We start from the raw sequence: 13,096 nt of genomic DNA, 5'->3' as shown, positions 1-13,096 counted from the left end.
CGGCAATTTAGGCAGTAACAAACTTTTTGCTACCAGAATCTTTGAGCTCCAATCCGACACCTTTTCACTCTTTGGACAGGACCAAGCAGATTTGGATGGGTCACTTTACAATAGCAGGGCACTACTTGGACTGCCTGAGACTGCAGGAAGATGCCATGTCTGGCAAACTCTGTGCCTGGGAGACAGCCCGTGTGCCCACAGAGAGGCCTCCGAGTGCCATCTCTGGCACCAGTGCCACAGGTTCGCCACCACTGTTGTAGGCCATAACAGTTTCATCATCTAAAAGAGCTGGCCCCAATATTTCTGAAGACAGGGGCTAAAGGAAATATTCTATAGCCTAACTTGAGCTTCTCCAGCAATTATAGGACACCACATTCCAGGACATCACTGGATGTGCCAAAAAAAGCTGAAAAAATTGATGTGTATTCCAGGATTGGAACTTTAACTAGACAAGGGGTTTGCTCCTAATTCACTGTTCAGCCGACCCGAACCAAAGCAAGAAATCCCGTTTCGGAGTTTGACTCGCTTCTCCTGGATTAACATCCGCATGGTAAACCGTGGTCGATCCATGAAATCTGCCCAACAAATTACCAATTTTTCCAGGACCAAAAATGGCTGTGTGCCTCAGGCCTAGCACGGGCTGTAGTTTTTACATGCTCAAGACAGACTGTGGTTTTCCTTTAAGACAAAAATACTCTCCTTTTCGATAAAAGGTTCTGTAAATTTCACCGGGTCTGAAAGCGTGAAATTCCATTATCCAGGGAAAAAAATTAATGATTTCGCTGAAAGACACTGAAAGTGATGAGATGCAGCATAGAAAATAGCAAAACCCCGCATGCATGTGCGTCGCCGAAATAACCGCGCTGGCAGAGAGCAGAAAATTACACTGAAATCTGTGTCACAGGCCGTTTCCCGGTCTGCCTACAACATACGCTACAGACAGGACGCACGGGTTAACCCTTTAGGAGCTCGAAGCAAAACGTAGCGGTTTAGTTCTTGAAGTAGCGATAGGGTTAAAGGAGTAAGAGCGATTATTCCCACATCCGAGCGGACGGGAACACGGCGAAATAAAGAGCGGGATGGAGGGAGCAGCTATTTTATTTCTGACTGTCAGGCCCGAGGTTGTAATTCTTATAAAAGGCTTCACTATTACCCATCAAATACACTCAAGGACAGCGGCAAACCGGTTTTACAGTCTGGAAGCAACCGGCTCATCAATCACCTTTTACACCACCATGGTAAGTGGAGAACTAAACCGGGGATGACGTCTTTCCCATCCTGCAGCATTAATAGGAGGCCGGGAAGAAGCAAGGATGCCCTGATGAAACTTTAATAAACATATAAAAAAAACAACTTAACAGACATAGAAAACACACAAAAAAAAAAGTAGAGGTCCGGCTCCAAGCTCCCATGCACAACATATATAGTAACAGTCGACAAAGAAAGTCGAAGAGCAAGGGGTAAGCACACAAAAATCAGTGTTCTATATTAATGTTTAGAGGTAAAACCACAACACATTTCGGTGTCAACGTAGGGCCCGTTTTTCAAGCAGAACAAAGAAAGGATGGGTGATAAGAGATCAAGATCACATGATAAAGGGGGAGGGGGGGTGTACAATACATCCCTCACCTTTCAGGAGATGCTAGATGGTAGAAACCGAATGTGTGTGTCATCTCTTAAGTGTTCACAGTTGTACACAGTTTTTTAATATAAAGTAAAAGAGCCTCATGTTTATAAATACGCATGAGCCCTTTCCCCTATGCTCTGGAATGGAGTTTGGATGACTTGGAGCGGAGTTACTGAGGCCATGCCCCGAGCTCTTCATGCGACTCGGGACTGTAGCGCTAAGAGGCCGGGGCTTTCAAAGAGTTGTGTTACTATAGTCCCTTAAAAGATACACTTAAAGAGCTGAATGGACTGCTCCATGACGCAGGAAGGAAGACATCCCAAAAATGCTTAAAAAGGAGAACGGTATATTTTATTTTGCCAGGACAAGAATAAGTGTAATTTCTGCATCTCTCTTCGATACCGCACTAATGCAGTCCCTATTTTCAGGATTTCCAGGACTGAGCATTGCCCTCAAACTCCCCCACCTTAGTTATTCATAATGCAAGAAAATCTTCTCAGCCGTCCCAAACCGCCTACACCAACGGGACTACAATTCCTTACCATAATCATCCTCGGTGCAGCGACTCCTAGCATCATATCGGACTGAGATGGTAGGAGTACAAGTCCATGGAAAGCCACTGCCAGCTTCTGAAGGAACGTTTCGGCAGCCAATCACTTAAACGTTGACTCAGCAAGCCAATGTTGAGGCTAGCTATTGGCCGTTGTAGTGACCCCCTCCTTAAACGGCCCCTGGTTTGTATTTTAAGGACTGCATACTCCAGGGTAAACTGAGCCTATGTGGATATCATTCTGCGCTGGTACAACCTCAGCTGCACCTTGAAACAGTCCCTTCCCGGCTCTCTGCATAATCGCCCCAGCTGCTAGCAGTGATATACAGCTGCCTCACCACCGGCCATTACATCCAATTATGAAGGCATGGCTGACCTTATACTACAAGTTGCTGGGAAGCCGGCAATTAAATAACATGTAAACTCGCAAGTCAGCAAAACTCCCATAGAGGAGAAGATGGAAAAAAGTTTGCGGACGAGAGTAGAAAATGCCTCTTCGTGTAGCAGAAAAGGATGGAGTAGCATTCAAAACGAGGAACCATTCGTGCCATGAAGATGCAAAAGGTAGTAGGAGCTTTACGAGAAAACAGGATCTGGGGTTGTCCACCCTCACAAGTCCACATTGACGGCGGCCTCTGCTGTTTGGCTCTTCTACCGCTGCATCAATGGAAGGTCACAGGTTGCGTGATGATGTCATGGTGCAGCCTGTGCCTCAAAAGAGCACCAAGAAATCACTCTACAGTACGTTCTTCTAAAAAGGGAATGTGTCACCAAAGTTTACTCCATTAATCTTCGAGCCCCTCAGGTAGGGCATGCAATGTCCTTTCTAGAATTCCTTCCTTGTTATATGAAATCCCCACCCAGTTACCCAAAAAAAAACCCTACCAAGTCATATACAAGTGTGCTTAGAAGAGTCACAAAGAAAAAAAAGACACTTTAATAGCCCTCTAATAGTTGAGGTGTGGGGGAAATCGGATTCCAACCAATTTCATATTCATGACCCATCTTGTGGGTCATTTTCCGATTGAAAGCTTGGATATCAGAGTTCTGGAAAATATCTTTAACTCATGTGAGCCTTCTTCAGACGTTGCGCCCAAAGAACGAAATTGTGTTCTTAGTCTTCGTTGGGGATAATTGGGGCACCACCAAAGATGAGCGACCAACAGATCTTCCCATCAAGTTTTAATGTGTATTGGTGGTGTAAGCTACTAATGTCCTTTGGATAAAACGACGCTTGTCCTACACACTGGGACTTCATTCCCAAGAAGTTGCATGTAACATCTGCTCCTTTCAAAAAGTTGTAGGGGAAAGAAAAAACCCCACACAAGGCCAAAACTAACACCCACTAATTGTTAGGTAAAAATCTAGAGACACTTGCACAGAGAAGCTGCATTTTACAAGCAGAAACATCACTTGTTCACAAAGTGCTGGCGGAACATACACACAGCAACTGCTCCACGAAAAACTAAAAATTGGATCTACAACCTGGCCCGGCTTCCAACATCATTCACATTGATCTGTGTTACAAGCCAATTCTCAATCCATCTGCTTCACTGAGCCGACTCGGGAGTGTACTTTTCTAGCCTGACGTCGGGTCTCTGGTGTGAAAGTAGGCCAACTACTTATACAGCGCTTCAAACTCAATAAAACGGGCAGCTGTGTATTTGGCTGTACGGGAACCAGGGAGAAACCCATTCTATTAAAGCCAATTACCTACAGTCAAAGGGCTTGCTAGGAGTTCAGCCCAAATTGGTCCACCACCATGACCACCCCAGGTCCAAGAGGATCCTCAAACAATTTTTGAAAATTTTTTTGAAAATATGGTTATAATACTGGCGGGCTATCGGATTTCTTCAATTCCAATTCAGGTGAAGGAACGGGAACTAAAGTTTTTCACAAATCTTTTGTGAATAAATATATACGAGTATGATAGATCCAGGACAATCTGATATGTACACACTAGACATTGCCGACAACCATTTCCAAAATTTTCCACGTAAATGGACATCGTCTAGCTGGATTGGCAGAATTATGGGGGGAGAAGCCAATCTAGGGTTCCACACGTGGATCGGGGATTTGTTTGACTAGAAGGTCAATGATAAAAGCTAGTCACAGTCCCCTTTTTGACCTAACCGTGCCCACCTGTTTCAGCTTAACTGCCCTAAGAACAAAGGCTGGGGCAAATTGGAACCCATATTCCTCATTTGCCAAATGTGTTTGTTCAGCTTAATCTCATTTGAAAGATGTGACCCCCCCCCGTTGCCTCTGTACCGAGTCAGCATTGAAAGAGGCGAGTCTATGGCGCGTACTGGACCTAGCACAAAGTGGCCACCTCCTACATCTACCCATAGGACTTGGATAGACGTCTAGACATATGTCTAGTAACGACATCAGTGTACCCTTTAATATAAAGGATGCTCAAAACCATAAGGCAGTGGAAGAGTACAAAGTCAAAATCTCAACTACGCCATTGTCGTATTCTGACGAACCGGTTTGCTATTGTTCAAGGTCAGCGACCCAATACATCAACCCAAATTTTACCCAGATATGGGATAAATAAAGTTTTCTAGCTTCGTACTTCATATTCTAGTGCATGTATTATATGACACAGAAATCACTTATTTTGGTGACTTCATAAGATCTTCCCGTTACTCCAAGCCTCGGTAAGTCACATATAAGAATTACACATCTGGCCTTGGTGCATTTTCCTCCGCGCACCCAACCAGACTGTTGTATTTGTTAACTTTACAGCCTTTTAACAGAAGCGCCACGTTTTGTGCTGATTAAATCTGATTTTTTATGGGCCTGTTTGAAACGGCAGAGATAGTACCACAGTCAGCACTTTTACGACGCTGTAACTCCATTTTATCCAGTAATATTTTAGCTCTGAATGAGTATTGCAATCTGCCGGGGGAACAAGGAGCTGGAGACAAGAGGGAAAATAATCAGCTCGGCATCCTTGTAGGATAAGACGCTGGGATTGTTTTCTGGCGTGCTGCAATCTATAACCGTCGTTCCTGACACGCACAATCATCATATACACGTAAGCAAGTAAAGAAACGCGGCCGAGACGCTGAACTGTAATAAAACATGGCCCTGGGCTTCATTATCCATCTGCTTGAGGGTTACGGAGAACTACACTCAGCTTGGTGGTAGTTGAAATCACAGCTGAGGTGTGCACAATTTTAAAGGGGTTGGCCACTTAACCACACATTATAAAAAACGTGAGGTAAAGTGTGGGGGGCAGAGTGTTCGATGCATATTGGTAAATTACCTATTAATAGTCCTACTCCACTTTCTTGATATGTAAAGTGAAGTCTCCTGATTTTTTTACCTCATCAACCGGAGATTTGTCTCCATAAAATGGCCGCCGATGAAAGACCATGTGATTTCTAACTGTCCCGGACCTTATAATAGTATCCATGAATATGAGAGTAATGTCCTGGCAGGGTGCTTGTTCATAGACAGATAGAGATCACATGACCTTTCATCGGCGGCCATTTTATGGTCAGGAATGTCTGGGCTGATGAGGTAAAAGACAGGAGTCTTCACTTTACATATCAAGAAAGCGGAGGAGAACTTGTAAAAGATGTATATTATCCTGCCCTCCACACTTTACACAAAATATGAGGTAAAGTGGCCCAAAAAAAAACCCTTTAAGGCCCGATGCTGACAATGGAGATCAGTCTGAGAAAAACATTTCATACATCGACATGACATGTGGGCCAGACCAAACACAATGTAAATGGTGCTCATCTCATTAGAAGAGATCAACATTGGTGAAGTAAAGGGCTACAAATAGTCAAGTCTACAAGTGGGTGAAGTCAATGTGGGGGAGAGATTTATCTGAAGTGACGGAAAGCAGAACTGTTCTAGTTGCCTGTGGCAATCAATCATTTTCCGACAACTGTTTATAATATTAAAGCTGAGCTCTGATTGGTTGCCATGAGCAACTAGACCAGTTTTACCTCAGACACTTCTAATAAATCTCCCCCAATAAGCGTAGAGAACATACTAACTTAAAAACCTGGGGGGTATGGGGTTTTTTTTGGTTTTTTTTTAACAAAATGATTGAGGTTTTTTGTAATACTAATTCGAACTTTAGCGTTCAGCTATTTTCATCAGTCTCAAAGCTGGAATCGTACATGATGTCCATAGGGAAAGAAGTGTTACTTTAAGACTATTCACCCCTTGCACCAAAACGCACCCTCCAAGATGAGAAGCCATTGAAAATATTCCCTATCTACACTGATATTACAGCTTCCATCAATCATTGGCTCTGACGCAGGAGACGCTCACGATTAAACGCAAGGAGCGTTAACAGGAGACAAAACTGGAGACCCATGAAGGAAATTAAAGAACCAAGAAGCGATGTTACATAAAGGTGTAATTACTGCTCATCTTCAGCGGCTTTTACTAGGAGCAAGTCAATAGGAAAGGTCAGAAGGGATAAAACGTTGAAGTAAAGACGCAGTAGACGTCACTGTCATCTGGATGGTCTCGTTCCTGACAAACATTACGTATGGCGACATCAGCCCGAGAGCACAAACCTGCTGCAGGCCTAAACCAGCCCCAGTCATGAAAGCCTTGTAGACGTGAATTTACTGCTGAGCCTTCGAGAAGAACAGTGGTGGACCAGGGAGTCATACTTAGATAATATTGTATGAACCCATACAATGGAAATTCTCTGAGGAAATCCAAAAGCTCCCACACGAAAGCAGAAAGGACACACAGCAAACTAATGTTTACCTTGGTCGGAATCAAATCTTGGAAAGTCCCAACCACCAAAAGAATCTCTATCCTTCGTAACATCAACGAGTATCCTAGCTTAGGCTACATTCACACTGCCGTATGGGGGACGGCGTATATATACGGCCAATATACGTCCCCCATAGAGGGAAATGGGCGCACCAGGGGAGCGGTACGGTGCAGCACACGTGCGGCACCGTACCCCGTAGAGAGATGGGATATGTCCTATCTTTCTCCGGAATACCGCGCCATATATTCCTATGGAGAGGGGCGGGGGTGAGCAGTGCTCTCCTCCTCTCCCCTGGCATTGCCGTGTGCCCACTGTGCTACGGTACAGCGGGCAACGGCAGTGTGAATGTAGCCTTATCCCACAAAAATATCAATGAGTAACGGATCGACTAAATACGGCCGTTCGCAATCGATAATCACTCGCAAATAGTCTGGTAAAACATTTGCCCGTGCTTTAAGTTGATAACGTCCAAATGTTTCCCCCGGTTCCTGGCCAGTTTATTTAGAATCCTAAAGAATACTCGAAACTCGAAAATATCTTCTAGAACAGACCCTAATTTTTCTTTTAGTTACGACGAGAAAAATATAAAAACCTGTTCATTTTGCCAACTCTATGTTGTCCTCCGCCAAGCGCTTAGGATGAAATATCTGGAAGGTACGAGGGTAGGAACGATCTTGTATATACAAGGAGCAAAAAAAGCCATCGAGGCGAAAGTGAACTGGAGAAATATTCTGACACCAGAAAAGATGGTTCTACTAAAACATTTCTCCACTGAAAATATAAAAACTACAAAAGAAAAAGCATCGGTAAGAAGCGCTTACAACGGCACAATTTTTCCTTCTGAAATTTACAAAATCCCCCTCGTAGGACGCGGAGTCGTTTATATTAGTGAAGGTGTGGGTTGAGCTATGACTCGCTGGCTCTCCTCGACAGGGTTTTCCGTCTCCAGCAAGTGCTCCTCTCCGGATCTCGCTAGCTCGCCGGGGAAAGAGTGCCATTTATCTGCCGGACACCTTGTCCTCATCCTGCTCCCCAGAGTTGTCAAAGGACAAAAGGCTCAATTCATTTTCGCTTGCGGGAGATGAGGCCTCTGTAACTGCGTCCCATCGCTCAGACATTTTGGCGAGCCGGGGAGGGAGGGAGAATCTGTCTTGAACTTAAAAAAGCCATGTTCTTCATCTTACTAAGACTGTCTCCCATGTTCCCAAAGCAGTAAGTAACACCAAGAGATCAGAATCCTAAATCCATCAAGCTATTTAGCAGGCAGGCATGCATATCCAGCCTGCGGGAGAACAACAAGATACAGTATCTGTCTCATTACAGAGGCTCTTATTAATAGCCGGGCCTTACACCAACACAATTAGATATTCCGGCCGGATACACTACGAGCATAGCCATTATTTTCCATGGAGGATCTGTACAGACAAGGTTACCGCAGGTTCAGCAGGGAGCGAAGGACAGGTCTGGTCATCACACAGATGGCCGGACTGTCACTGCTTCGCCAAGGTTAACAAAGACTAATTATCTCAACTTTTTTGACGATTTTCAAAGAAACTTTAGTCTTCAGATGATAAACTTGTGGTGGATTAAGTTAAACCAATTTAGTATGTATCTGATAGAGAAGTCCTAGGCTCCTCACCATTCTCTGTTATAGGCTGTGGTCTTTCCATAATGGTTATTTATCACTTATAATCAGGATAGGGAATACACCCGTGTGATAAGACCACAAGCCCCTAATCTGCCTGTACGACCAAGCTTGGCTTCTCCTAAAAGTGTTCTTGATGTTTGGAAGGCAACTGTGCATGTGTGTCCATCGTTAGGTGGACGTACACATTGCTTTATACTCTGAACACCAGGTGGCGCCATACCAAGTAAATGTCAACGTTGATTATATTGTTCTTGTAACCAGCAATCATTGTTCATTTACAACGAATCATAGGAGTGGGACAATTTATGAAGCATCAACTCGGTTTCAGAGGAACATCTCTAGTAATCATACTTGTGTATGTTGTGATAAACGGATTCACAGTTTATTACAGGACATTCTCCAAGTGTACTGGGGGCATTGCTGGGGACACTGCTGTGCTCTCTGCATACAGTTTTAGGTATTGTCCATAGAGAGATGTGTAGGTATACCTTTGTGTATATTGTTAGTAGCAGCAGGACTGTGAAATAAGGATTTATATTCCGAGACTGTAGCTCCAACAACTGCACTGGGTTTGCGTCCTTAATCAAAAGACTTCTGGTTGAATACTACAGCAATTACAGGAAAAATATGCAAAGTTTTCCAGGAAGGGTACAGGAAAGTATGCCTCTTTCAGCTACCTTGTAAGGCAATTACAGGGCAGAGGAGAGAATATATGGAATATTTCAACACAGAAAACAGAGCGCAGCAGTGTTAGGACAATCTCCCAGTGAACGTGGATATACTATAATCTTGGAATAAAAAATAGATCTAAATATCACAGTCCTGCTGCTACTGACTACATGTATCAAACACAAAACGTACGATTACACATCTCTCCAGGGACTATACATAACACTGGCTGCAGAGAGCATAGAGCACAGCAGTGTGAGGACATGCCCCCAGTACACTTTCAGAAGCTACAATCCAGGAATATAGTGCCATATATTATGTAGTCCTCCTGCTACTAACACACATGACTCCACGTACAATACCCAACACTGGCTGTTAGCGGACTGTAAGATGAGAAATGCTGACAGGTTCCCTTTAACGCATTGTGAGTCGCCCTGTAGGGGCTTTATCTATCCCTCAGTTGACCATACAAAGTTATTTGTGCTAAAACCTGAAATTCTGAGACAGCTGAGATTGGCGCGACTGCATCCGCAATAAAACTTCTCATACGCCAATAAAGCGAGTCCATATAAAACCCATCATACAACAAGTACTCCGGCTTTAATGACACATATAAAAAGGTACGCTAATATTTAGTGCTGCCGAACGGTTATTGCACAAGAGCGCAAGGCCGCCCACACGGGAACGCACAACGGACTGATTTCCCGGGGTTCAGTTTGTTGCCGGCTGTAAGCGGAGAACCACTTTGTGATTACAGGGATTTTGAGTAAAGAATAAAACTGCTGACATAGAAGAAAAGCCATAAAGCGACAGGTTCCTGCCATCCGCCTGCCCTCCGCACAGCGATAACACAGGCGCACGCCAGGTACGTACAGACATCACATCAGATGAGACCGTTACATCTTATAGGGTTTTTTTTTTTCCAAACAATAAGCAACATCCTTAAAGGAATCTACCATCACAATCCATCATGAAAAACCAGGGACATTACTCATAGATCCAGGCACCGGGACTGTGGTATCTTCTTATATGTATTATCCATGGCCTCCTTCATTCTAAAATGAACTTTTATAATTATGCTAATAAGCCAGAAGGGCTCTGGGGGCATTAACAGAAGCCCTCTGGGTTGTAGCTTCATGGGCTGTTACACTGTCTTCCCCTGCTCCCTCAGGACTTGTATAGTAAGCACTTACAGAGGGAGCAGGATGAGACAATAAACCTGTAAAGCCAGATCACAGAGGGGCTAGGGTAGCCCTTTGGGCTAGTTAGCATAATTTTACAAGTTGATTTTATTTTAGAAGGAAGGAGGCCATAGATAACTAATATAAGAAGATACCACAGTCCCGGTGCCTGGATCTATAAGTAATGTCCCTGGTTTATCAGGATGGATGATGGTTGGTTTCCTAGTAGATCAGTCAGCCCTCTCCCTTTCAAACATCTCTATGGTGGAGTTTGTAGTGGCAGGACATGAGGAGCACACGGTTTGTGTAGGGGCATTTAGTGGGTCTTGGTTTGCAAGTGCATTAACCAAACATTAAAAATCACTAGTTAATGCCTTAACAGGGGTTGTCCATAGTATAGAAGATATGCTCTATCCACAGAATATGGGACATTTACATGGCATTTAGAAACACAATGCAAACGCCTGGGAGCAGGACTCTGCCCGATCCCACATAAGCATTTGCATTGGTAACGAGCAGCACATCATGCATGTAAACATTGCCAACAACGGGTGCTTGTTAGTGATCGCATGCGTTACAATGGGAATGCACATGCGATCGGGCAGAGCACGCCCAAAAGCAATGCAAACTCCCCAGGTAACCGCACCGATCATAAGAACAGGAAACCCAGGAGTCTGGAGAACGGGGCTCCTGTACTGATTAATGGGTAAAAAGGCAGGACGAGCTCACGCCACGCTCAATTCACTAACTGTGGTTATGTGATCCAAGACATTAATGGTCAATCTACCTTCCTAAACCTTATGATAGTATTCACAGATGTAATTAGAAGGTCCCGGAAGGAAGATTGATTCATGGACAGTTATGATCACATGACCCTCCCTCTGCTTACAGCTCCATTCTATACTATGGGAGTGTTGTGGTATCTCAGACACTCCCATTCACTGTCCATGATAGTGTCAGAGATACCCAAGCGCTGCACTCAGCAATCACTGCTCTGATAGTAATGAACGGAGCGGCAGGACACATCCTCCATCTTCCACTCCACCACTAAATGAGAACAGGACCCCTACTCTCGTGATCGGTGGGGATCCCCAACAACCAGATTCTTTCCCTCTACCCTGTAGATAAGGCAGAGCAATGCAGCCAATGTACAAATCAGCTCGGATCAATATCAGAACAGTGCCGGCCTAACATAAACTTTGAAGACGCAGCAGTGTGTGCAGCTTTTCAGTAGCGGTATCAATACACGGACCCCTCCAACGTGATACTACAACCACTAACATCCTACTGCCAGAAAATTAAATAAGAGGAGACCTTGCACCTAGGAAGCCACATAAAGTCACATCTCATACCGTCCTGCTGCTCAATTTATGTAGGTTTTCCTGCTATTTTTCTACATTTACAACACAAAAGATCCACCTGCAGGAAACAAGGGGAGTCCTGCTGCCTAAACAACACCAAATAATCATATGAAAGGGACCACCCTGCATTATAAAGGCTATGGGGTCTTTTCTTTATGCTTTTTGGAACAAAAATATCACCTATAAACGATAGGAAACCCTAAAAACAAGTGGTAAATCTCCCTACAGCTCCCCCGCAGGGGAAATGAAGTATTACACAGAGCCCATTCAAATCAACCTGTAACATATGGATGGGTCAGGTGCTCCGAATTAAACCCCCCACGCACAATGGGCCCCAAAGCGAGCCCTCCATATTACCCCCTAACAGGGGGGGGCGTGAAATTGTGCTTTCTAATCACTCTGTGACGCAAGATGCCCCTTTAAGTGGCAGACAAAGTACCATCACCTGATGGGGACAATGGACGGAGCACAAAATACACAAAGCAAAACTGTAGTACGAGAAAGACTGAGAAACTGCATAGGTTACATACAAGGGGGTGTAAAACATGATGGTTATCCACAAAACCAGCTGTATTGTGGAAGAAAACCGCCATGTTTTTTAGAACCTAATCATCCCCTTTAAGCAAGGTGGCAAGAGATAAGGAATAGCTATGGCTTCCCGGCTGTTACAGCTATAAGGATGATTCCACAGCTAGGAACACAGCGGTATGCTGGGAGTGGTAGTTCGCAAGATACAGATAACCGTTTTACTCCTTGTTGCCAGAACTCTCACTGAACTACATGTCCCAGCATTCCACAATACCACCACCGCCGCCGCTATAAGTAGGGCGCCTCCACTTTTCACCCCCTGCCCGCAGTTGGTACGCGCCGGTCTCTCTATTCCACAAAACAGCCAACTCACCAGCCCATCTATCTGCACTTGTTTCACGGGGATCTCAACGGGGGCAGCAGCCGCAGCGCCGGGTTCTCTGCGAGAGGCCATGATGTACTCAGCTGCCGGAGTAGAAAGAGCGAGAGAGAGGGAACACGCGCGCCGGAAACAGGAAGCGGACGCATACGTGACGTCACCTGCCGGGACGGAAGCTAACGCGGCGCCAGCTTTGTTATGGGCAGTGCCAGCTATACAAAAGAAAGTCTAGTGTCAGGGACGCCCACATGATTGTATTCGTTATTTTATTCATTTGTAAACAAGTAATGGATGACAATGAAAAAAAAATATAGAGTGCGTGGATAAGAGACATCTTTGCCTTATACTGAAAATGTAAAACTCAAATTATAAAAAGACACAAAAAACGGTGTTT

General features: G+C 44.5%; 1 protein-coding gene across 1 annotated transcript in view; it reads right to left on the bottom strand.

Moving 5' to 3' along the window:
- Positions 1-12,884, bottom strand: part of EIF3H (eukaryotic translation initiation factor 3 subunit H) — an 80,374-nt gene extending 67,490 nt beyond the window's left edge. Inside the window, exon 1 of the mRNA XM_072151290.1 lies at positions 12,697-12,884. Within this exon, the coding sequence (XP_072007391.1) occupies positions 12,697-12,777 (81 nt within the window). The 5' untranslated portion in view covers positions 12,778-12,884. The remainder of the gene's footprint in view (positions 1-12,696) is intronic.
- Between the last annotated feature and the right edge of the window lie 212 nt (positions 12,885-13,096).

The sequence above is a fragment of the Engystomops pustulosus genome, chromosome 5 (genome assembly GCF_040894005.1).
Source record: "Engystomops pustulosus chromosome 5, aEngPut4.maternal, whole genome shotgun sequence".
NCBI lineage: Eukaryota > Metazoa > Chordata > Amphibia > Anura > Leptodactylidae > Engystomops > Engystomops pustulosus.
The sequence above is the reverse complement of the archived record's forward strand: the minus strand, read 5'-3'. Positions and strand labels throughout refer to the sequence as shown.